General features: G+C 42.0%; 1 protein-coding gene across 5 annotated transcripts in view; it reads right to left on the reverse strand.

Annotated features, from left to right (window-relative positions):
• The window catches only part of LOC149147539 (folylpolyglutamate synthase-like), a 592,546-nt gene that overhangs the window by 387,665 nt on the left and 180,490 nt on the right, over positions 1 to 24,391 (reverse strand). For all 5 annotated transcript variants that reach the window (XR_016262194.1, XR_016262193.1, XR_016262192.1 and 2 more), the window contains exon 4: positions 15,971 to 16,080. Coding sequence is in view for 2 of the 5 variants with exons in the window: in XM_089437869.1 (XP_089293995.1) it covers positions 15,971 to 16,080 (110 nt within the window). In the remaining 3 variants the exon portion in view is untranslated. The remainder of the gene's footprint in view (positions 1 to 15,970; positions 16,081 to 24,391) is intronic.

Below are 24,391 nucleotides of genomic sequence, written 5' to 3' on the forward strand. Positions count from 1 at the left end.
AGGCTGCAGTGTATTTGCATTAATATTTTTTGAAAAATTATGAAAATAACTTGTTAAAATGAAGAACACAAGTAGGTAATGCAAAATAGTTTACTGCAATAGGATTTCTGATTGGTTAGATTTAGAAATTTTCACATGGTATCGGAGCGATTGCAGATCAAGGAGGACTAAAGCCATCTGCGAAAGGACAGAGGAAAAATCTGTGCGTGAAGACAGTTGTCCCGAGAGACAGCGCAGTTTCAGGGCAAAAGAGCAGAGGAGGGGTGACGCAATCACCATGGGATTCTCACATAGAGCCTGCGTCAGCCTAATTGGGTGATGTTGTTGCTGCAAAGGGCAGCGCAGTGATTACTAGGCTACCGCAAAGATTGTTGAGTCTCGATTTTCCAATTGTTGTGGCTAGGGGTGCAGCACAGGTTTTATCTGGAGTTGTTGGTGGGGTGCTAATTCTATTGGTGCATAACAGTACCTAGTGGGGCAGAAGCAAAGTAGAGGGAATTAGTTCTTGAGAAGATTTCTTGCCAAGAAATCTAGATCCAACGCTGAGCAGCAGCAAAGAGAGATCAGAGGGGTGGTTCGATAGTGGTTGGAAGAAGGATTTTTGTAAAGGAAATCAAAATTCAGAGGGAGTTTGTTGTTTAAAGGATTTCTAGGGCCAAAGAAATCCAGATCCGAGTTTATTTTTTGTTGGGGCAGCAACGAAAGAGGGAGAAGAGAACCAGTTTGACATTCAATTGAGCAGAGATGGTCATTAACAGACTGAGGGATCAGGACAGGTTGGATGGAGCATCCAACTTCGTCATCTGGAAGGCCAAGGCCCTGGCAATTTTGGATAAACATCGCATCAAGGATTATGCCTTGAAAACGGTTGTTGTTCCGGTTGATGTTGATCCTCTCAAAAAGTATGAGGAGGCTTAGGAAAAAGCAAAGTGCATGATCATGGACGGGGTCAAGGATCATGTGATCCCACATATTACTGAGAAGGACATAACAAGGGAAATGTGGGAGGCCTTGACCACTTTGTATGAGGGAACTTCCGTTCAACGGAAGATGTTGCTTGAGAGTCAGCTGAGACAATTTCAGATGCAGAAGGGAGAAGAAATCAATCCCTTCCTTCTCAGGTTGCAAAGGATCCTTGACCAACTAACTTCCGTAGGGGCTACACCAGATGCTGAATTTATGGTCAGTATTGCACTGAATATAGTCACTGAAGACTAGGAAACCTTTGTCCAAAGCATCTTGGGCAGGGCTTCTCTTCCCAGTTGGGAGGAAATGTGGGCAGCTCTTCGATAGGAAGAGATCAGACGATGGAGAAAGGCGGGAAGCAACAGCAAAGGGATTAAAATCAAGAAGGAGGAAGAGGAGGATGCGGCTCTCGCATCAGTGAGACAGCAAGGGCAGCAGAAACGAAAGAAGAAGGACATATCCAAAGTCAGATGCTTCAAATGTGGAGAAATGGGTCATTTTGCCACGCAGTGCCCTCAGAAGAAGAAGGGCAAAGAAGAGAAGTCTGACTCAAAGGCTGCTCCAGCGCAAGCTGACGGAGAGGACAATGATGATTGTGCCATGAGTGCTCATGCACCTCTAGAAAAGAAGTGGGGCGATATAGAACTATAGTTGAAGCTACAGTGAAGTAAAAGGGCAAGATCCTTGAGGTGCCCAAACTCTTGGATCACATACAGCTACGGGAGCCCTTAATGACAGTAGCAGAATGACGGGAGTCAGTTGGTGCGAGGGATGATGGAGCAACAGTGGCAAAGCTAGAGCACCAAAGTCTGAAGCAACGCAGTGGAGTGTTGCAGCAATGCGGAAGGCACAAAGAAGATACAACAACAACGCAGTAGCATAAAAGGGTCAGCACATATTAGCAGCAAAGGTAGCTTCAGTGTCAAGGGGCATCCAGACTGACCAGCATGTCAGCTTTTGGGTGGCTTTTTAGTTGTTGACTTCTCAGCAACTGAGTTGTAGTGCAGCAGTTAGTAGTGGCAGTGCTATGGGCAACATGATGCAGCATATTGAGAGGGAGTTGCAGTACAGATGCAACAGTGACAGTGTCAGTGTTATGAGCAGCGATACAGATTGCAGCAACGTAGTGGATGAAGGGCAGCAGGCCGAGCATCAACAGTGCAGAGGACCGATGCCGTGGATTAGTGTGATACTGTTGCTGGGAAGTATTGCTAGAGCACATTCCTCGCTAAGAGGGAGTGTTGACTTCTGGGTAGCATTGGATGTGCTTAGCTCCGAAATTTTATGGAGGGGCTAGAACACATGAGATCTCCAAGACCCAGAAATCATTTGGACAAATTCCACCTAGAGAAGATGTTATTCAAATAATTAATATTTTTAATGGTGCCTAAGTTAAAACTTAGGAAATTAAAATAATTAAAGTGAATTAATGTAAATATGGGCGACAAGCTTCTAAGTGACGAGGATCAAGTCTAATTTAATCTTAGTCGTTAATTAGAGATTAGATCATGGCCGTTGATTTCTCAAAAAGAAAAGTATAAAGAAAGGCTCGGGGTCAGTTGGAGAATACACACAGGGAGAGCTGCACTTGAGCTAGATCGAGATTATGGGGTGTGGTTTGCTGAGAATTTCCGAGTAAGCTTCTAGTGCAGAGAGGGGCAGTTCGGCAGCGGGACTTTTGTCCAAGGCCGAGAATACATAACAGAGAGGCAGCACAGCACTAGGGAGAGACAGCACAGCTCCAAGAGGGCGATGCAGAGGCTAGAGGGCTGACGAAGTCACGCAGAGGCAACACTGGGGATTCTATGAGGCAAATTGGGCATCAATTCAGCAGATCGATTTCTGAGCCGAGAAGGCTCACTGGGAGGGTGGCGCAGCTCCTAAAGGAGGTGACGCAGTCCCAGCACAAGGCTGGGAGCAGTCATCGTTGCACAGCACTAGGGACAATGCAGTCACCTGTGGGGTTTGTTCATCCAGTCGCTGGATCCGCCAAAATATATGTCTCCGGATAGAGGTACTTCTATCGGGTTTATTCTCTGTTGGGTGAGCTGGATTTAGCACCCTAGTTGTATTCAGAAATTTGCATAATAATAAAACCCTCATATTTGTTGCACCGGTTTTCCCACATCGGGTTTTTCCGAGGACGTTTAGTCCAGAAATAAGTGTGTCCTTTGTGTGGTTGTCTCATTTATTTTTTCAGTACTTGATCTGTATATTGGTGTAGGCTGCAGTGTATTTGCATTAATATTTTCTGAATAATTCTGAAAATAACATGTTAAAATGAAGAACATAGTAGGTAATGCAAATCAATTTACTGCAGTAGCATTTCTGATTGGTTAGATTCATAAATTTTCACAATGCCTAGACCCAAGGACAAGTCTATAGTCACCTCTAAATGGCTTTACAAAATTAAACATGGAGCTGATGGGAGTGTTGAAAAATATAAGGTGGGGTTCATTGCTCGAAGCTTCTCTCAAAAGGAGTAGACTATGACTACAGTGATATATTGCGACAACAAGAGTGGGATCCGTTTGGCAGAGAATCCTGTGTTTCATGACAAGTCCAAGCACATTGAGATTCTATATCACTTTATTCGAGACATGCTGCAAAGAGGAACTGTTAGACTCCATCACATATTGACAAATGAGCAAATTGCAGATATCCTCACAAAGGCATTACCGAAAGGAAAGTTCTTGGTCTTCATAGAGCAGTTGGACTGATGGATGTGGCCCCTCCAGATAAGGGGCAGCGCTGATCGAGGACACTGAACCAACTCTTCCCACCTTGTTTGAGCTCTCAAGGTGAGGAATTGAGATGGAGGGCTTCTGGGATTGAGGGATCTCTGGACAATAGGGTACTCCCCTATCTGTCACCCATAGGGTTGGAGATGTTGCTCCCCTATCTTCATAGGGTCAGAGATGTTGCTCACCTCTCTGGTCTATGCAGAGTATACCCCAGTTGGCATCATACCCTCAAGCAAGGCTTGTTGGGAATAGCGCTCCTCATTTGGCCAATGGGTTAAGAGTGTACTTAGGGTGTACAACCCAAGTCGATTATGATGCAGGTGTTCTACCACTTGACTATTGAGGGTCATTGATGGGAAGATCAGTAGGCAATAGGATTGGATTGAGACTTGTTAATTTTTGCAATTGCAGTCAAATTCCACCTTGGACAGCTCAGATGTTTGAGATGATGATTGCATTAGATTCCGCTTTTCGAGAGGACCAAAATCGACCTAAAGATCACCTTATTTGGACAAGCAAAAGTTGGTTTTTGAATTTATTTATTCACTCATGTATATTGGGTTAGATCGGCCTTAAGCACATGTTCAATTGGACAGGTCGGCGTCAACCCCAAGTGGACCCTCTTGAAAGCTTATAAATTGAAGAGACCTTGAGCTCATTTGGACACATTTTTTATCAAGCCATCTTCTCTTCTCTTATTGTCTTGGTTCGCATAGGCCTGATAGAGGAAAGCTCATGCAAAGGGTCCGAAACTACAGGGTCGAAACTCACACTGATCTAGGATTTTCTGGATCTCAGACGCTGGCATGTAACTGAGTATTTTAGTCCCTGAACGTTGGCACAGTATGGTCCTGACAGCGTCCAGGGAGCCTTGGACGTTGGCACAGAGTGTTTATTGGAGCGTCTGAGAGGCTAGGATTTCCGCTTCTCAGTTTGGTCCCCAGACGCACGCACAGTATGGTCCTGAGAGCATCCAGGCTTCCATAGACACTCGCACAAAAGCCTTATGAGAGCGTCTAGGTTTTGAGGCAAATCTGAGTATGTTTGACCCCAGACGCCCTGATCCAATTCATCTAGGAGCATCCACATCTTTTCCAGATGCAATCTTCTAGTTCCGTAGAGAGTGTCCAGAATTGCTATAGACACTCGCACAGCCCCTCCTCCCTGCGTCTGAGACTCAAAGATGAGATTTCAGTATTCTGAATATTTCGCTCAATGAAAGCAGTGTTCAGCACAGTGACAGCAATATCCAGCAATTGACTACAGTCAGTGACAACACTCTAAAATCCTCAAAATCAGGGTTGTGATTATAAGCATGATTAGATCTGTTTTATGGATATCATAGTTGTTTTGTTACATAGATAAAGTTGTTGAAATTTCTAAGTATTACCCGTTATAAATTTTATCTATATTCTCTGGTTTATTTCTCCTACTTTTTAATTACGAACAAGTTATTTAAACATATAAACATCGTAATAAACACAATACAGTCTCAACCATCTACAGATCAACAGTTGAAAGAAATAACAAACACACAAGTGACACCGTTATTTTTGGACAACTCATCCCCGGAAAAACCCAATGCAGAAAAATTGGTGCAGCAATTCTAAGGGTTATATTATTATGTAGTCTATCCTTGAGTACAATTGGGTGCCAAATCGGCTCACCCAACAAAGAAAATAATCTAGCAGTAACACCTCTCTATTCGGAAGCAGATATTCAAAAAATTTGCCCCACGAAACCCTCTCCAACAACCTCTGAAGCTCAGCGTCAGCCCACCTGGCCTCAGCATCAACCCGGAACCCTGTGCGTCAGCCCTCTGAGGCACTGCACAGCGTCTACAGCCTTCTGAGTCACTCCTGTTGCCCTTTACGTGGACGACACTAGCCCTTCTGGCCTTTGCTCTCTATTGGGCTCTACGTGTTCCCTCTGGCTCAGCGCCTGCCTCTCTTTGCTTTCACGCTGGTCTCTCGGCACTATCTCCATCTCTCTGTCTCGTACTCACTGCCCCTCGCTGCAAACTGATCACTGATTCGACTTTTCTTAACAACCCCTGCTTTAGAAAATCGAATGACTGATCACTCTAGTGTCTTCTCCAACCAACCCTCAAGCCTCCTCTTATACTTTTCCTGTTGGTCCTTCAACGGCTGAGATTACATTTATAATCAATGGCTAAGATTAGATTTGGCTTGATCCATGTCTTTTAGAACCTTCTAGCCCAGTTTTATATTAATACCCATTAATATTTTATTTTTCCTAAGTTTAGACTTAGGAACTCCATTAAAAATATTAATTATTTTAATATCTCCTAAACCGGTTAGAATCTGCCCAAACCATTTCTGGGTCTTGGAGATCCGATGCTACCCCAAATCAACAAAGGTTATGGACCATTGTACTCTCTTTTGCTAAATCATTTGATGACGATCTAAGAAGAAGAAGATTTGCAAGGGCTTTCCCCATAGTGGGTTTTGCACTGGTCTCGGACCAATCTTGGTGTCTCTATGTGTATGCATAATTTTCTTTTATTGTTCCTTTATGTTCCGCTGCATTGATGATGATGATGTTGTTCCTTCTATATAATTGCATATGTTGATGAATAATGGAGTAGATCTGAATAATGTAATGATGATATGGTGTCAACTAAATGTATTAATGAAGAAATGTAATTATCAAAGAAAAGAATAATGTAGCCCTATGAAAAATTACCAAGACATGCTCCGCTTTTGAGATTTTGGGTTGGGAATGAGCTCCCCGATGAGATTCCAGGGTCGAAGATGTGCCCCCTATATGATTAGTTATCCTATTGCTCGATATGGGTGGAAGCTATTGCTCCCCGATTCTTCTTCCTTTAGATTCAAGAAAGTTTCAACAGATAGAGTTGAGCAGAGACAGCCAAAGCATGATGACAACATGACAGATGATGTGATGATCAACAGATAGATATTGGCAAGTGGAATTCTTCCTAATTGAGAGGGAGTGTTAATTTTTGCAACTAGGGTCAAATTTCACCTTGGACAACTCAGATGACCGAGATGATGATTGCATTAAATCCCTCTTTTCGAGAGGACCAAAATCGACCTAAAGATCACCCTATTTGGACAAGCAGAAGTTGATTTTTGAATTATTTTATTCACTCATGTATAATGGAATAGGTCGGCCCTAAGCACATGTAAAATTGGACAGGTCGGCCTCAACCCCAAGTGGACCCTCATGGAAACCTATAAATAGAAGAGACCTCAAGCTCATTTAGACACATTTGATCAAGCAATCTTCTACTCTCTTCTATTGTCTTGGTTCGCACAGGTCTGATGGAGGAGGTTCGCTCAAGGGTCTGAAACTACAGGGGCGAAACTCGCACAGATCTAGTGTTTCTATTTCTCGGATGCACGCATGTAACTGAGCATTTTCATTCCCGGACGCACACACAGTGGCTAAGGGAGCGTCTAGGAAGTCTCAGACGCTCACACAGAACCCTGAAGGTAGTGTCCAGGGTTTCTGAAGCAGATCGGACAGTGTTGGTCCGAGGACGCACGCACAGAGTGGTCAAGGGTGCATCCGGTAGTCCCTGATGCTCGCATAGTAGCTGGTAGGGAGCATCTGGGTGTTTGGAGCGGTTCTGTGTGAGTTTCACCCCAGACGCACGCATACAGTCCTCTTAGGAGTGTCCTGGTCAAACACAGATGCCCTCACACATTGGCTAAGAAAGCGTCTCGGAAGTTTCAGTCGCACGTAGATTGCCTTGCTGGAAGCATCCAGGGTTTTGATCTAGGGTGTGACATTTGCCTTCAGTTGGCTTCAATGATCTGATGGATAAAGGGTTTCTCTCTGTTGTTCTGTAGTTTTGCAATTCATTTGTGTTCTGTAAATCTCTGCTGCAAAATTATGTATTTGGCTCATTGTACTCTCTGCTATAAAACTTTTTATAATGATCTAATAAAGAAGAATATTTGAAAGGGTTTTCCCCTTGTGGGGTTTTTCCCTAGTCTTGGACCAATCTGTTGTTTCTTATGGTTGTGTTGTTGTCTTCTTTGTCATTGCATATATTGTTCTATCTTCAATTACAATTTATGATTGGATAGATTGCTAATAATTGGATGCATTGTTAAATGAAGATGTGAATTGGGCTAAAGTAATTGATATAGCATAACAACAATCTGAAAAGTTAACAGGACGCTAATCCATGACATAATCTATATGCGAGTTTATTAAGATATAAGGCCCATCTCTATGATGTGAAACAATCACACTTTAGAAAACTTTCACCTATACATAAAGAAAGGAAGTGATGCAAATTCTTGTAGCATATCTCTCAATGTTGATGCGACTTCTAGTGATACATATTCCTACAATAAAGCATGCTTGTCATGGCACCTATATCTCTGTGACGTGACAAACTATCTCTATGGACAAGTTCATGTTGACAAAAATTCATTGTGGCAACATACTTCTAAGAGTCAAAGCATCTATGATAACATTAAGAAAGACATTTGAAATTGTTAAGTCCAGAAATTCTTCTCTATATGCATTTATGAGGCACTATGACTATATGTGAGTTCCTAAAAAGTTGGTGACATGTACATAAGTCACCTTCTATAGAAACCGAAACAATTAGAGACCAATACCTTGCAAACTCTGTGAAGAACTGTAACAAGATATCTGAAGTCTTATGAAGCACTAGTATGTGAAGCAGCCACATTACCAAGATTCCTTTCCTATACATAATAGAAGAATGAATGACATCAATGAAGTCGACCTATCTATGAAGCCAAGACAAAGTTAGCAACTCAAAGAAATTTTTGTGGTTCATGCAATGGTTGAAGGATTGAGACACCTTTGTTGGAAGAAAGTTGGTACATAAAGTCAAAGGATCGGATCTTTGCAAGAAGAGATAAGGTAAGGTCAAAAGAGGTATGTATCATTCTTGTTCATTTCATAGTTGTCTTGCAAACTATTGTGCATATAATGCTAAGTTTTCTAGATCATGGTGAACTCATATGAGAAAAAAGTTAATGATATTCTACTCTTTTGAAAGTTAGTGTCATATTTAGATATGTTATCGTTGATATATCATTTGAAATCTCTCCCTGCATATAAGGACTAGGTTTTATGGTCAAGAAATGAAATCTATGGTATAGATGGCTTGTTAATGTCTCTAAGGTTTTGCAACTAACTCTCTCATATGCTTGTAGAATTTGCAATTCTTAATGGCAGATCTTGAAGACTTTAGAAAATCTAGGGTTTAAAAACCTTAGCTAAGGTTTGAGTTAGAGAACCCTAGGAACAAAACCATATCTAATCATGTCCGCTGTAAGAAGTAGGTCTAACCCTTGATAATAACAGAATGACATCATGCTAATGTGAGAATAAGAATTGGTGAATAGGTCCAAGATTAAGAGGGAGTTTCCCTTCCTCAAAAGATAAGTACTCTACATCTCCTTGATTAATACTACTGCTATTGTCTTTATACTTCGCCTTTTTGTTCTTTCATAGTCTTCTAATAAAGCATGCAAGTCAAGACAAGATCTATCTCAACTTGAATAGCAAATGGAAGAATTGGAAGAACATGCAAAGCATGAAGATTAAGATGAAGGAAGAAGAAATCAATTAGTTGACAACACAAAATAAATAGTTCACCTACCTCAACTGGAAAGAGGGAGCTCTGATTGGTTCGATTCAGGAACATATTGATTGGGTTGACAGTACTGATGCTGATAGAGATACTATTGATGATTGGAAGTTGATATGATTTCTTGAAGAATGTGAAGCTAGATAATGTGAAGAAAGTAATGTTGACTTTAGAGGGAGCTAGAGGAAAAAATTGACTTGAAGGATCTTACAACTTGAAATATGGAACAACATCGATAGATTTGGCAATGTTAAGAAGAAGAGACACTATGGGATACATAGCAGATTCCTGAGGCAAAAAATGTGGCAGTTGGTACAGTGAGTTGTGAAGCAAAATGTTTTATGAACTACTTGATGACATGTTAGATTCGATTTTTGTCAAGGCTACAATTAAAGGAAGGTCGAAGTACTTTATGATTCGTAACATGATGTAGGATGAAGTTGTGTACCAGCATAATATCTCCATTGGTGAAGTAGATAGTCAATGTATTGATGATGTTTCTTGAGACAAGCTTGGCTTGTAGATGTCTCCTCCCTGGTTGAGAGGAAGTGAGCGCGGACACCATAATCTCCATGTGTCATGTACTATGGCTAGAACTAACAATCGTAAACCTAGTAAAGGAACTGTTAAGGAGAATGGTGGATTGGATAAGCAATTGGGATCAATACTCTTTGAGGATTTATATCCAAAATAACAATAGTCCCAAGGGCCAATATTCTTTGAGAATTTATATCCACAATAAGAATAGTCCTATGAGGACATACCTGGTGAACATTCATATGTGTTATATGCCTAGAGAGGCGGTGGTGTCCAAATTTATTCCTCCCAACATTGTGCTCTGATCTAGTGGAGAGATAGAGCTTGTTAGTCAAGGCCTTGCTATTTTTGACAATGTTGGTTATGATGATGCTTATCAATCTGAACCCTTCTTATATGAATATTTCAATTTGAGAGTATCATGTTGTGTCATTATGAATACCTCCCTAGTTAAGAGAGAGTGTTGGAAATGTAACTATTGTTGGTCTTCATAATGTAATTCAAATGTACTATTAATGCATTTATTATATTCATTATTATTATTGCTAGTCAAAACATGTTCTTTAGGCTTATAGGGTCAACTGAGTCAAAAGAGAATTTATTATGAGTCAAAGAAACGTAATTGAGTCAAAGTCCCATTTGAACTTCTTGTAAGAAAAGGAAAATTAATTTTGTCTCGAGTAAAAGAGTCAAATTAACAACCACAAGACCAGGAGCTGAGCTGTTGAGTTGTTGGAGGGTTTATCCGGGATTTTAGCCGGGACATTTGTCTCAGACTGAGAGGTACTACTGCCAAGGAAATTCTCTGTTGTGTAAGCCAGATTGGGCACCCAGATTGTACTCTGAAATTGCTTAATAAGAAAACCCTCAGATAGTTGCACCGATTTTCCTGCATTGAGTTTTTCCAGGGACACTGGTCCAAAAATAACGGTGCCATTGTGTGTGCTTGTTTCTATTTCCTTCAGTTGATGATCTGTAATATGTTGAGCATGCACTAGTGTTTATTTTCAGTATCTACATTGTAAATAACTTGTTAAGAAATGGAACAAGTAGGTAGGAATAAATCAGTAAAGTGCATGTAGGGTTTCTAACTGATAGACTTAGAAACTTCAACATGGTATCAGAGGGTGGTTGCAGATCAAAGGAGAACTGAGGATATCAACCGAGCAGAGCAATAGCAGCAGAAAACAGTTGTCTCAAGTAACAGAAGTTGTTTCTAGCAGAGCAGCAACAAGGGAAGGGTGATGCAGTGCATGCGTCATCAAGGGGTGAGCCAGGAAGAGGCAGCATAGAGGCTAAGGGAGGCAAAGGGAGACTCACGTAGAGCCACACAGAAGCTAGGAGGGCTGACGCAATTCGCTAAGGAGGCCAGGTTGCTGGTGTCGGGATTGCACAGAGCCTAGGAGCTCTCACCTTCAGGTTGTTGGGGTTTAGGAGGCTGTGGGAAAGTTGCAAAGTGGAGCTGGTGAGGTACTGTAGTCAGAACAGTACTCGACAGGGCAAGGCCAAGAGGAGGGAGTTGCTACTGAGGGTTTCTAGCCAAGAAATCCGGATCAGTGGTGCGGTTGCACAGACGATCAGAGTAGGGGGCATCTCGACATCGGCAGGAGGATTTCCAAGAGGTAAATCGAGACTCAAAGCGAGTCACATCGAGAACTTACCAGGAGGGAAGTAGAAGAGCATCATGGCACTACACGGAGTAAGAGACCACGACAGGCTGGACGGAGCGTCAAACTTCGCAGTCTAGAAGGCCAAAATCTTATCCGTACTTGACAGAAATCGTGTCAAGCACTTCGCCTTGAAGACGATAGCTATCCCAGTTGACCCAGCTAAGAACGACAAGTACGAAGAGGCAGTGGCAAGGGCTAAGAGAATCATCCTTGATGGGGTCAAGGACCATGTAGTACCACACATTGTCGAGAAAGAAACGGCAAATGAGATGTGGGAGGCCCTAAAAAAATTGTACCAGCATACTTCTGTGGAGAGAAGAATGTTACTAGAAAATCAGTTCAAGTCATATCAGATGAAGGGAGAACCGATTGACACATTCCTCGGAGGACTGAAGAGATCCGAGATCATTTGACTGCCATAGAAGCCACGCCGGATCAAGAATTGATGGTGAGGATAGCCCTAAATGCAGTATCAGAAGACTGGGAGGTATTTGTCCAGAGTATACTGAGCAGAGGGACACTTCCACCTTGGGATGAGATGTGGGCAACGCTTCGCCAAGAAGAGATCAGACGGCAGTCAAAGGCCGGAAGTAGCAATAAGGGGATCAGAGTCAAAGAGGAGGGAGATGTTGCCCTAGCATATGAGGGAAAGCAAGAAAAGTGGAAGAAGAAGGATCTCTCCAAGATCAAGTGCTTCCACTGTGGGGAGCTAGGTCATTATGCGACCCAGTGTCCAAGGAAGAAGAGTAAGGGAGAGGCTTTCGAGACTAAGGCAACGCTAGCAAGGGCAAAGAAGTGGGGACAGACGATGATTGTGCCATGAGTGCACATGCACCACTTGAGCGGAAGTGGGGAGACATCGAGTTGTAGTTAGGCGGACTACAGGCGATGAGGAGCAGGATCCTCGAGGTACCCAGCCTCTTGGATTAGACCTTGCTACGGGAGCCCCGAAGAGGAGTAGCGGGACTGGCTGATGTGGGTAGAGATGGATGCAGATGGAGCAGCAGAGAGAGCTATAGTGCAGGAGTCCCAGCCTCCAGGACAGCGCAAGGTTAGCGGGCCCTAGCAGTGCGAGAGGCATAGGAGTGTTGCACCAGTGCAGGATGACACAGAGAGGGGTGCAACGGTGCGAGATGCAGGGAGTTGTTGCAGCAGCGCAGAGGTCAGAGAGGGAGCACTTGTTAGCGACAAATTGAGCTTCAGCGTCAAGAGGGTCTCTAGCCCAATGGAGAGGTCAGAGTTGGGATATCAATTACTTACTTCTCAGTAACTGAGTTGCAGTGTAGCAGTGGATAGCATGATGCAGAATGATGAGAGGAGTTGCAATGTGGATGCAGTATTGGGAGAAAGGACCAGCAGCGGCACAGATGCAGAGGGAGTTGTCGTATAGATGCAGCAATGGCAATAGCAGAGCCATGGGAAGCAGTACAGGATACAACAGTGCAGAGGATGATGGGCAGCAGGCCTAGCATCAGCACAGGGACCGATGCCGGATGATCAGGGTAATACTCAGTGAGGAGTATTACTAGAGCACAGTGCTCGCTAAGAGGGAGTGTTGATTTGTGGTAGAATTGGATGTGCTTTAAGAGGGAGTGTTGATTTGTGGTAGCATAGGATGTGCTCTAGCCACAAAATTTGGTGGAGAGGTTGGGGCACACGAGATACCCAATACCCAGAAAGGGTTTGGGCAGATTCTAAATAGTTAGGGAGATATTAAAATAATTAATATTTTTAATGGAGTCCCTAAGTCTAAACTTAGGGAAATTAAAATATTAATGTGGATTAATATAAAACTGTGTTAGAATGGTCCAAAAGACATGGATCAAGCCAAATTTAATCTTAGTCATTGATTAGGGACTTAATCTCGGCCGTTGATATGTCAATGAGAAAAGTATAAGAGGAGGTTTGAGGGTCACTTGGAGAGTACACCAGATGATCAGTCATTCTATTCTCTAGAGTGGGGTTTGCTAAGAGAGATAGAATTAGTGATCGGAGTTGCAGCTGAGGGGCATTGAGTACAGAGAGACAGAGAGGCAGAGATAGTGTCGGGGGATCAACGCAGGAGCCAAAGAGAGTGACGCAGTAGCAGCTAGGGCTCACGTAGGGCCACGCAGAGGCAGCCAGGAGCTGCGCAATGCTTCAGAGAGGACAACGTTGCTGACGCAGAGGGCTAGAAGGCTGACGCAGGCCCATTCAGGGTGACGAAGGGCCATCGTTGGGCAGAGAGAGGCTGACGCAGTCCAGAGAGGCAGACAATGGGTTTTCTAGGGCAGATTGGAGCTGAGGAGCTACCAGAGGGTTTATTCGAGGTTTCTCCGGGACATTTGTCTCAGACTGAGAGGTACTACTGCCAAGGAAATTCTCTATTGGGTAAGCTAGATTTGGCACCCAGATTGTACTCTGAAATTGCTTAATAAGAAAACCCTCAGATAGCTGCACCGGTTTTTACGCATTGGGTTTTTCCGGGGACATTGGTCTAAAAATAACAGTGTCATTGTGTGTGCTTGTTTCTGTTTCCTTCAGTTGATGATATGTAATATGTTGAGCATGCACTAGTGTTTATTTTCAGTATTTACATTGTAAATAACTTGTTAAGAAACAGAACAAGTAGGTAGGAATAAATCAGTAAAGTGCATGGAGGGTTTCTAACTGGTAGACTTAGAAACTTCAACAGTTTATGCCCTAACTCTGCTCATGCATGCGAAGTTTTTGCTTTTTTTAGAGGCGGAAATTACATGGGGCCGAAATTTCAGAAGTTGACCAAATTTCAAAGATTTGACCAACGTTGACTATTGTTGATTTTGACTTGGTTGGAGGAGACTTGGAGGAGGCTTCACTTGGATCTTTATGGCAATCTTGGTCTTGGTCTTGGCTCTTGGTTATCTCACTTTGATTTGATATTAAAAAAATATGATTTTTTTGGGTTTTCCCCTTTGTGGGGTTTTGCCCTAGCTTGGAGCCTAATTTCTTGTGTTCTTTGCCTCTTTGTGATCTTTATGTTTTGATAATTGCTTGATGAAAAGAATATAAATTTAATACGAAGCCAACAAACATTCACAAGTAATTATCAAATAAGAGAAATCAATCATTATCTTCTAGCCCTTGGTTTCTCAACGAGATAGTGATTCACTTGATAGTATCCTTAGGCTCTCTTAGAACAAGGTTGGAACATTTCCTTTAGGGAGTGTTTGAGAGATAACATGGACCACACTTGCTATTTTGAGGAAATAGTTGAGGAGCGCTCACCTGTGGGAGATATTATATTGTTTTCTTCATTCATGCATCTTGGCAAGTGCACTTGGAAACCTTTTCTAGGTGGACTATGGAGCATACTCTTCTATGTCATTGACTATTTAAATATAATTATTGATCATGCACCTTGGAGGCCACACCATTGAAACATTATTTTATTATTTGATGGAGCACTTGACATGGTCAACCACTCATTTAGAAGAAGCTACCTTCTTGTGCTATTTTTCAAGGTTTTTACTTAATTACTCCATGATTTATTGTTTGACTTGATGTGAAATTAGTTTCCAAATATTGTATTCTATTACAAGAGAGATTTAGCCCACTCTAAATAAAGGAGCCTTTCTCCATTCATTGTGAATGAGAATAGATAGGATGGGGATTAAATTTGCATTGAGAGTGAAGTGATTGAGAAGGTTGGAGATAAAGAATAAGAGTTTGGAATTGAAGGTTGATGAGCTCTATTTTATATCACTCTTGCAGACTTGAGGAAGAAATGAGGGATTGCATCTACTTTGCCGTAAGGTCTATATTATGCTCCACTTCTTGTGAATTTGCTGTAGAAACTTATTGTTGTCATACTAAGGTGAAGGCCTATCCATTTAGAAGTAAATCAATGCGAGGAACCTAACCCTGTCGACTTCTTTGGTGTTTTATTTCTGCATTATTTTCCTTTATTCTGGTCGTTGAATTGGAATAACAATTCAGCCAAACAAATCAGTACCTTCATATTTGTGCAGTGAATGGCAACACTAGCTCTCCAAGACTTGCTTTCCATGCCTATTTTTCCACAAACACTTATGGTGAATTGCATAAACCTATTTCCTTTTAACTTGAGTATTAAATTGGGATGAATGCATCAACACGGGCTCTTTCATCCATTAAGGTTGAATGTGTCAAATTAATCCTTTCTTCCTTATAACGCCTTTCCATGAAGAAGTTAATTGTGGCAAAATAGCTCTTTCATTCATGTAATATTACATGACTCCATTGGCCCAATAGATTGATAGGACTGATTCTCAAAGCAAGACAAAAAAAACTTCAAAGTATGCATCTATGAACAGCAGAAAATAACATTTACAAAAACAAGAAGAGAAAAAGGCAAACTATTAATATAACAAGTCTCTACCACAAGAACAATCATGTGAACTATTTTGAAATCAATTTTCAAGACTAACCCATCTATTCGATATCTTTCACAAAGATCAATAAGATGAGGGGATGTGAAGAGTCCTGTTCGAAAGCCACATGCTCGCAATATGCTCTCTGAAAATGCACATGTTGAACCCTGACACAAGGGGAAATTTTCACATCAATAATGATTCCAAAAGTTGTGTTTACTCAGCTATCATACTTTTATGCAGTTTGAAACATGTATAGAATCAAAATGGACCATTAAAGTTTGTATTACAAACAAAATAAAAAAACAGCAATAATAGTAGCAAATCAAAATATACCAAAGCTTGCTTTCGTTACATCTAAATACTGGATTTGATATTCTTGTTGATGATTAGTGAAAAAGGAATGAAACATCATGCATGTCATGCACATAAGATAAAATTTTAGCATAGGAAACTTATATGCCATGTTCACCGGACACATCAAAAGATATGAGAATATTTATCTAACTTCTAATCATTTTGATAACTTTCTAGTGAGCATTTTGAAAACATAATTAATGTTTAGTTTATTCTGATTTTATTTCAGCTTTAGTTGCTTTATGGAAGAGGTAATTGTTACCCACCAAAAGTGGGTACCCCTAGGAGATCTTTTTCCCTATTCAGCTTCTTCCAGCCGGCAGCCCTCGACAGCCACCTTGTAGCCAATGTGATGTGCCACTTTATCTCCGCCACCTACATCAGTTGTATGTTTCCTCACCCATTTTTCAAAAGCACGTGTTAGAAGCTGGGAAATCCGACCCAAAAGGTATGTTTTTCATTGAGCAATTGGGTGTTTATGCTTGTTTTTCATTTGGGCATTTGGGCATGGATTATTGGGTGACTTGGAAGAAGGAAGGGCTTTGACCATGGTTTTGTTCCCTCACCTTAAATGGGAGGCCAATCTTCAATCCTAGTCCCATGGGATCTCTGTTGATTTGTGGTAGCATTGGATGTGCTCTAGCCTTGAAATTTGGAAAAGAGGCTAAGGCACATGAGATCTCCAAGGCCAAGAAATCGTTTTGAGAGATTCCATCCGGATGAGTTATTAAAATAATTAATATTTTTAATGGGTTCCTAAGTCTAAACTTAGAAAAATCAAAATATTAATGGGTTTTAATAAAGATAACGATGAGAAGCTTCTAAGAGATGAGCACCAAGTCTGTTTTAATCTTAGTCATTGATTAGGAACTAATCTCGACCGTTGATTCATCAACAGGAAAAGTATAAGAGTAGACTTGAGGGTCATTTGGAAATACACCAGCAAATACTCAGTATCTCAAGGAAATTGGATTCTCAAGGAAGAGGAGATCGATTTTAGAGGAATTTGCAGGGTGGAGGAAGAGGACTTCAACAGCAAGCAGAGATCAAGGAGGAGGTGAGGGAGGGGCAATGGAAGACGGTGCAGAAAGAGAGACACAGTCCAGAGAAGGGACGCAGGGCCTACGCAAGCTAACGCAGAGGGACACAGAGCCACTCAGAGCCACATTGGGTCAATCAGAGTGACGCAGAAGCGGGAGCAGGGTCTCCAAAGTGTCAGATAGAGGGAAAGTCTCAGGTGTATTCTTTCAGTGCTTTGTAAAAATCATTCCTTGTAAAAGCAATTGTTGTTGAAGATTAATAAAGCCCTCATTTGCTGCACCGGATTTCCCGCATTGGGTTTTTCCGGGAACAATTGTCCAAAAATAATTGTGTCGATGTGATTGGTTCTTGTGCATGTATTTTTCTCTAGGTAATTGTGTGATAACTGCAATAGAATTTATTTTAATATTTGTTGAAGGAATTTCATAAATAACTTATTGAGAATAATAAGTAGGTAAATTCAATCAGTGGCTGCAGTGATAGAATTTCAGATTAGAAATTTTCACATGGTATCAGAGCAGATATCTGACAACAGGAAAGGAAAATCGATTATGGGTCAAGAGCATGATGCAGAGGCATCCACTCAAAGGGACTCGCATAGATTTTTAGAAGGATGCACAAGGGACGAATATTCAATGTTCACTTCCAAATTGGAAGAAGAAGTCGCTTGCCTTGCAAGCTCTGCCTCCTCGGAGGTTTGGTACATAGACAATGGAGCTCCCTGGCATATGATAGGAATTCGAGAATGTTTTCAGATTATCAGGAAGAAAGAATGAATTTTCAGATCACCATGGGGAATAAGGTGAAGTGTACTCTAGTAGGAAGAGGTACCATAGTTTTTCAAACCGAAGCAAGAGAGCGACTTCGGGCAACCAATGTGTTGCATGTGTCGGGATTGGGGATGAAGTTACTTTCTGTATCTCAACTTCAAAACAAGGGCTATGACATTTTCTTCATTAAGGAGAAAGTGTATGTCAAACACCCAAGTTGGAAAAAGAAGGCTCAGATTGGAATCAGAAGTAACAGGTTGTACAGGTTACAGCTAGAATCACCAATGGCACTCATAGGCAGTAATGGAGACAAAGACTTGAATGAGCTATGACACAGGAGGATGGGATACTTGCAATATGGGGCTCTGAGAATTCTCAGGAAAACAGTGTCAGGATTTCCAGAACTAAGTGCTGAACGAGATGATGTGTGCAGACAGTGCACTCTGGGCAAGTATGCCAAAGTTGTGTTTTCCAGAAGTAACAATAAGGCGAAGAGTGTGCTAGGATTGATACACTCAGACATCTGCGGACCAATGTCCACAAAAGCACTTAGTGGTGCCAAGTACTTCGTTGCCTTCATCGATGACCATTCCAGGAAGACTTGGATCTACTTTCTGAAAGCCAAGGATGAGGTTTTCGGTCGATTCAAAGAGTTCAAGGCTCTAGTGGAGAATCTGACAGGAAATAATATAAAAGTATTGCGCTCGGACAATGGTGGAGAGTATGTTGATAAGGACTTCACTGATTTTTGTGCTAAGGAAGGCATCAGAAGAGAGTGGACAGCTCCCTACAATATGGAGCAGAATGGAGTAGCAGAAAAGAAAAACAGGACTATTGTGGAAGCAACTAGGGAAATGCTGTATGATCAGGATATGCCTAAATTCTTGTGGGCAGAAGCATGCATCACGGCAGTTTATGTCCAAAACAGGACTCCTCATTGGGCATTGGGCAAAATCACTCCGGAGAAGGTCTTCACTCGGAAGACACCTGAAGTCAATCATTTTAGGATATTTGGGAGTTTAGCATATTGTCATATACCCGAAGAGAAGAGAACGAAATTAGATCAAACTGCTGAGAAACGATATCTTGTAGGATATAGCGAGAATGTTAAGGCATACAGAGTCTATCTTCCAAGGAGTAGGAAGGTAGTAGTTCGGTGGGATGTAAAGTTCATGGAGGATAGAGCTTTCAAAAAATCCCGAGAAATGCCTTCTGAGGAGCAGTCAAAAGACAAGCCGTTGGTCAGACCACTTCAACTAGTGGAAACTGGTACCAGAAATCCTCCTGAAGACAAGGCTTCAAAAAATGAGGAGTCTCAAGAAGAAGAGGAGTTCATAGATGTACCTACTACTAGTGGAAGAACAAGCCGGGAACTCTGACAAATTCTATGGGATGCAAAAGACTTCATTGGTGCACCCAGGAATAGTAACAGGGACCGAAGACAACCAGACAAATACCAGGCCTTAGTAGCTTAGGTTGGGGAACATTCTAGTTTTCAGGAGGTCGTTTAGCATCAAGTATGGATAGATGCTATGGTGGAAGAATACAGCTCCATAATGGTCAATGATGTCTGGGAAGTGGTACTTAGGCCTCAAGACAAATCACTGGTAGGTTCGAGATGGATCTACAAGGTCAAATATGTTGCAGACGGCAGTGTGGAGAAATACAAAGCCAGGTTCGTGGCTAAGGGGTATGCTCAAAAGGAAGAGATAGACTATGAAGAAACCTTCACCCCAGTAGCCAGGTATACTTCTATTAGGACCGTGATATCACTTGCAGCATAGATGGGGTGGGAGATCCCTCAGATGGATGTCATGACGATGTTCTTGAACGAGGTAATAGAAGAGGAAGTATACATCGAACAACCAGAAGGTTTTGAGACACATGAGAAGAGATCTCATGTATGCAGATTAAAGAAAACCTTGTATGGGTTGAAACAGGCACCTAGGGCATGGTACGGTCAAATTGATGGCTACTTGCAGAAGATGGGGTTCGTCAAGAGTGAAGCAGACCCTAATCTCTACTATCTAGTTGTAGAGAATGAGCCTCTAATCCTAGTATTAGATGTGGATGATCTCTTTCTGACAGGATCATCCAGGCTCATCAAAGACTGCAAGAAGAAGCTAGCCACAGAATTCAACATGAAGGATTTGGGATAGATGCATTATTTTCTGGGGTTGGAAGTTAGGCAGCAGAAGGGTGAGATCTTCATGGAACAAGGGAGATATGCTATAGAAATCTTGAAGAGATTCAGGATACGGGACTGTAAACCTATGGCTACTCCAATGATCACCAACTGGAAGAAGATTGATAAATCAGAAGATAAAGATGTTGATCCCACCTTGTACATGCAGCTCATAGGGTCCCTGATGTATCTAGTCAATACCAGGCCAGACATTTGTTACGCTGTCAACACCCTCAGTCAGTTCATGGTAGAACCTAAGAGGGTGCATTGGGCAGCAGCCAAATATGTTCTCAAGTATATACGAGGAACCGTCAAGCATGGACTATTGTACACCAGAGGCAATGATATCAGGTTGAGTGGGTTCACTAACACAGATTGGGCTGGAAGTTCAGTAGATCGGAAAAGTACAACTGGGTAGTGTTTCAACATTGGATCAGGAATGACCTCCTAGTGCAGTAGGAAACAGAAATATGTGGCTCTGAGCTCAGCTGAAGTAGAATATATAGCAGCTAGCACAGCTTCGTGTGAAGCCATATGGCTTAGGAAATTGCTTGTGAATCTATTCTAGAGAAATATGGAAGCGACTAGGATCATGTGTGATAATCAGAGTTGCATCAAGCTCTCTGAGAATCCAATATTTCATGATCAGTCGAAGCACATTGATATCAGGCGTCACTTTGTCAGAGACTGTGTCCAACGAGGGGCAGTGCAGTTGAGGTACACTCCTACAGGAGAACAGGTGGCAGACATCCTCACCAAGGCTCTAGGAAGAACAAAGTTTGTTCATTTCAAGGAGAAGATGGGGATGGTAAAGAATCCATTTCAATAATGGATAAGTATCAGACGTTGCAGTGCAGTAGTTAGCAGTGGCAATGCTATGGAAGCATGATGCAACAAATTGAGAAGGAGTTGCAGTACAAATGTAGCAGTGGCAGTGGCAGTATCATGGGCAGTAGTACAGGAAGCAGCAGTGCAGATGATGTAAGGCAGCAGGCCAAGCATCAGCACAAGTACCGGTGTGGAGGACCAATGTGATGTTTCAGTGACGGAGCATTACTACAGCACATTCCTCGCTAAGAGGGAGTATTGATTTGTGGTAGCATTGGATGTGCTCTAGCCTTGAAATTTGGAGGAGAGGCTAAGGCACGTGAGATCTCCAAGACCCAGAAATTGTTTTGAGAGATTCCATTCGAATGAGGAGTTATTAAAATAATTAATATTTTTAATGGGTTCCTAAGTCTAAACTTAGGAAAATAAAAAAATTAATGGGTACTAATAAAGATAACGATGAGAAGCTTCTAGAGATGAGGATCAAGTATGTTTTAATCTTAGTCGTTGATTAGGGACTTAATCTCGGTCGTTGATTCATCAACAAAAAAAGTATAAGAGAAGACTTGAGGGTCATTTGTAGATACACCGGTAGATACTCGGTATCTCAAATAAATTCAATTCTCAAAGAATAGGAGATCAATTTTAGAGGGAGTTGCAGGGTGGAGGAAGAGGAGGGCTTCCGCAGCAAGCAAAGATCGAGGAGAAGGTGACGCAGGGGCAATGGAAGACAACGCAGAAGGAGAGAAGTTGTCCAGAGAGACGCAGGGCCTACGCAAGCTGACGCACAGGGACGCAGGGCCTACGCAGGCTGACGCACAGGGACGCAGAACCACTCAGAGCCATGCTAGGTCAATCAGAGTGACGCAGAAGTGGGAGTAGGGTCTCCAAAGTGTCACATAGTCTCAGAGGGAAAGTCTTAGGTGTTTCCTTTAAGTTCTCTATAAAAATCATTCCTTGTAAAAGAAATTACTGCTGAAGATTAATAAAGCCCTCATCTGCTGCGTTGGTTTTCTCGCATTGGGTTTTTCCGGGGACAAATGTCCAAAAATAATTGTGTCGATGTGATTGATTCTTGTGCATATATTTTTCTCTGGGTAATGGTGTGATAACTGTAGTAGAATTTATTTTAATATTTGCCGAAGGAATTTCGTAAATAACTTACTGAGAATAATAAGTAGGTGAAATAAATCAGTAGCTGCAGTGATAGAATTTCAGATTAGAAATTTTCAAAATTTCCCCTATTGGCTTATGGCTTTAGAAAAGGCACTACTTGGGAAACCCTGATTTTGGTAGCATGATCATGTTTTCCTACTCCATATTTATCACTTCCCTCCACACATTACAAGCCCTATTCACCATTTCCCTTCTGTGGGTCCACATGGTCTAGCAAACCCCCTCCCCTTGTCCACATATCTGGGTCAAGCCTAGAAACGTTGCCCCAGAGGTCAATGGAACTAAAAGAAAGTTAGAAGCATATCATGGCCACAAGCAAGATACAAAAGAAGAAGAGAATCATAAAATGTAAAAGATGGTTGGGACATTATTAGTAGCACATGGGCAAAAGCCAAGCATGAGCTCTACCCTTTATCATCATGGCCATCACCCTAGTTCCTCGGGCCTAATTGCCCCATCACATCATTAAAGGAACACATGCGTCTCGACCCCTGGTGGGTGATAAACTACCCCACATGTAAGGAGGTAATAATTGTTATACATAATTCACAGCATGCTCTCATTTCTTAGAGCTTCGAGCAGTAATACAAAGAAAAGTCAAGAAAAGGCAAAAGGCAAATAAAGGAGTGGAAAAACAAAGGTTGAGGTAACTCGTGCAACAAAGGTTGCTCCCTCCTCACATTTGTACACCCGATATCTAGACTTCCTCGTCATTGTTACCTCTTGGTCCATGGTATTTGGCAGTAAGACGCCTTTATCCCCATTTTGTACCATCATTATTCAAATGCCACCTATTGATTGAAGAATGTACCAAGGACATGTCTTTCCCCTTAGACTAGGAACACCTATTGGGGTCTACTAGGCACTCCTACCCAGCGTTGCAGGGGAATGCCCGACCTCCCCTCGCTCCCACTCCCAAAGTGCACTGCGGACTTAAGCGCTTAGGGAGCAACCTTGTGAGCGCGCTTCCACTAAAACAAATCACTTCCTAGCTTTTCTTCGCAAAAACAAATCACAAGACATTCCAAACACAATTTTATTCCAAAGAAGCAAGAATTTTTTAGTGGGGCAACCTAATATTCAACCTTGCGGCACTAATATTGATATGCAATTTAGGGTAATGTTTAACATTCTCCTTTATCTTTCATTTTCATCCATCTACTTAAAATTTTAACATTACTGTGAAATGACTCGGTGTTTAAGACTGGTTCCCACCTCATTGGATTTCATACGGAGAAAGTAGAATTTTAGATCTCACTCAAAATCCAGCAGAGTTATCAGTTTTCTAGGATTTCAAGATTAGGGGATTGCAATGGGGATTTAGTTAGAGGATGAATTCGACCATAATCCATTGCGATAATTAGAGTTGTGTCAAGCTGTCTGAGAATCCAGTATTTCATGTTCAGTCAAAACATATCAACATCAGATACCATTTCATCAAGGATCGTGTACAACATGGAGCAGTTCGACTATAGTATGTTCCTACAAATCAACAAGTTGCAGAAATTTTGACAAAGGCCTTAGGTAAAGGAAAGTTTTTCTTCAGGGACAAGTTGCGTGTTGTGGAGAACACCTTCCTCGCTAAGAGGGAGTGTTAAATATTGTAGCTTGGACAATCATCCCTGAAAAAACCCAATGCGGGAAAACCGGTGCAACAGTTCTAAGGGTTTTATAATTATGCAGCTTTCTTGAGTACAACTAGGGTGTCGAAATGGCTCACCAAACAGAGATTGTTACATGGCAGTAATACCCCTTCTCGAAGACAGATATTCAGCTAGTCTACCTCACAAAAATCCTTCAGGCGCTTCCTCTCAGCTCTGCATCAACCCTGCTAGCCTCAGTGTCACTCCTGAAGCCCCTGCATCAACCTTCTAGCTCTCTGCGTCATCTCTCTGGCCTTCTGCGTCACCCACGCAGGCCCCTCAGCTTTTGCACAGTCTCTAGCTGCCTCTGCGTGGCTCCTACTACCGCTGCGTAGCTCTAGCTGCCTCTGCATCAGCCTCTTTGGTCATTGCGTTGACCTTCAAGCACTATCTCTACCTCTCTGTTATGTACTCACTGCCCCTCGCTGCAACAGATCACTTGTTCGAATTTTCTCAGCAAGCCCCGCTCCAAAAAATC

Source organism: Pinus tabuliformis, chromosome 9 (genome assembly GCF_031772625.1).
Source record: "Pinus tabuliformis cultivar Carrire ecotype Pingquan chromosome 9, CPIR1, whole genome shotgun sequence".
Taxonomy (NCBI): domain Eukaryota; kingdom Viridiplantae; phylum Streptophyta; class Pinopsida; order Pinales; family Pinaceae; genus Pinus; species Pinus tabuliformis.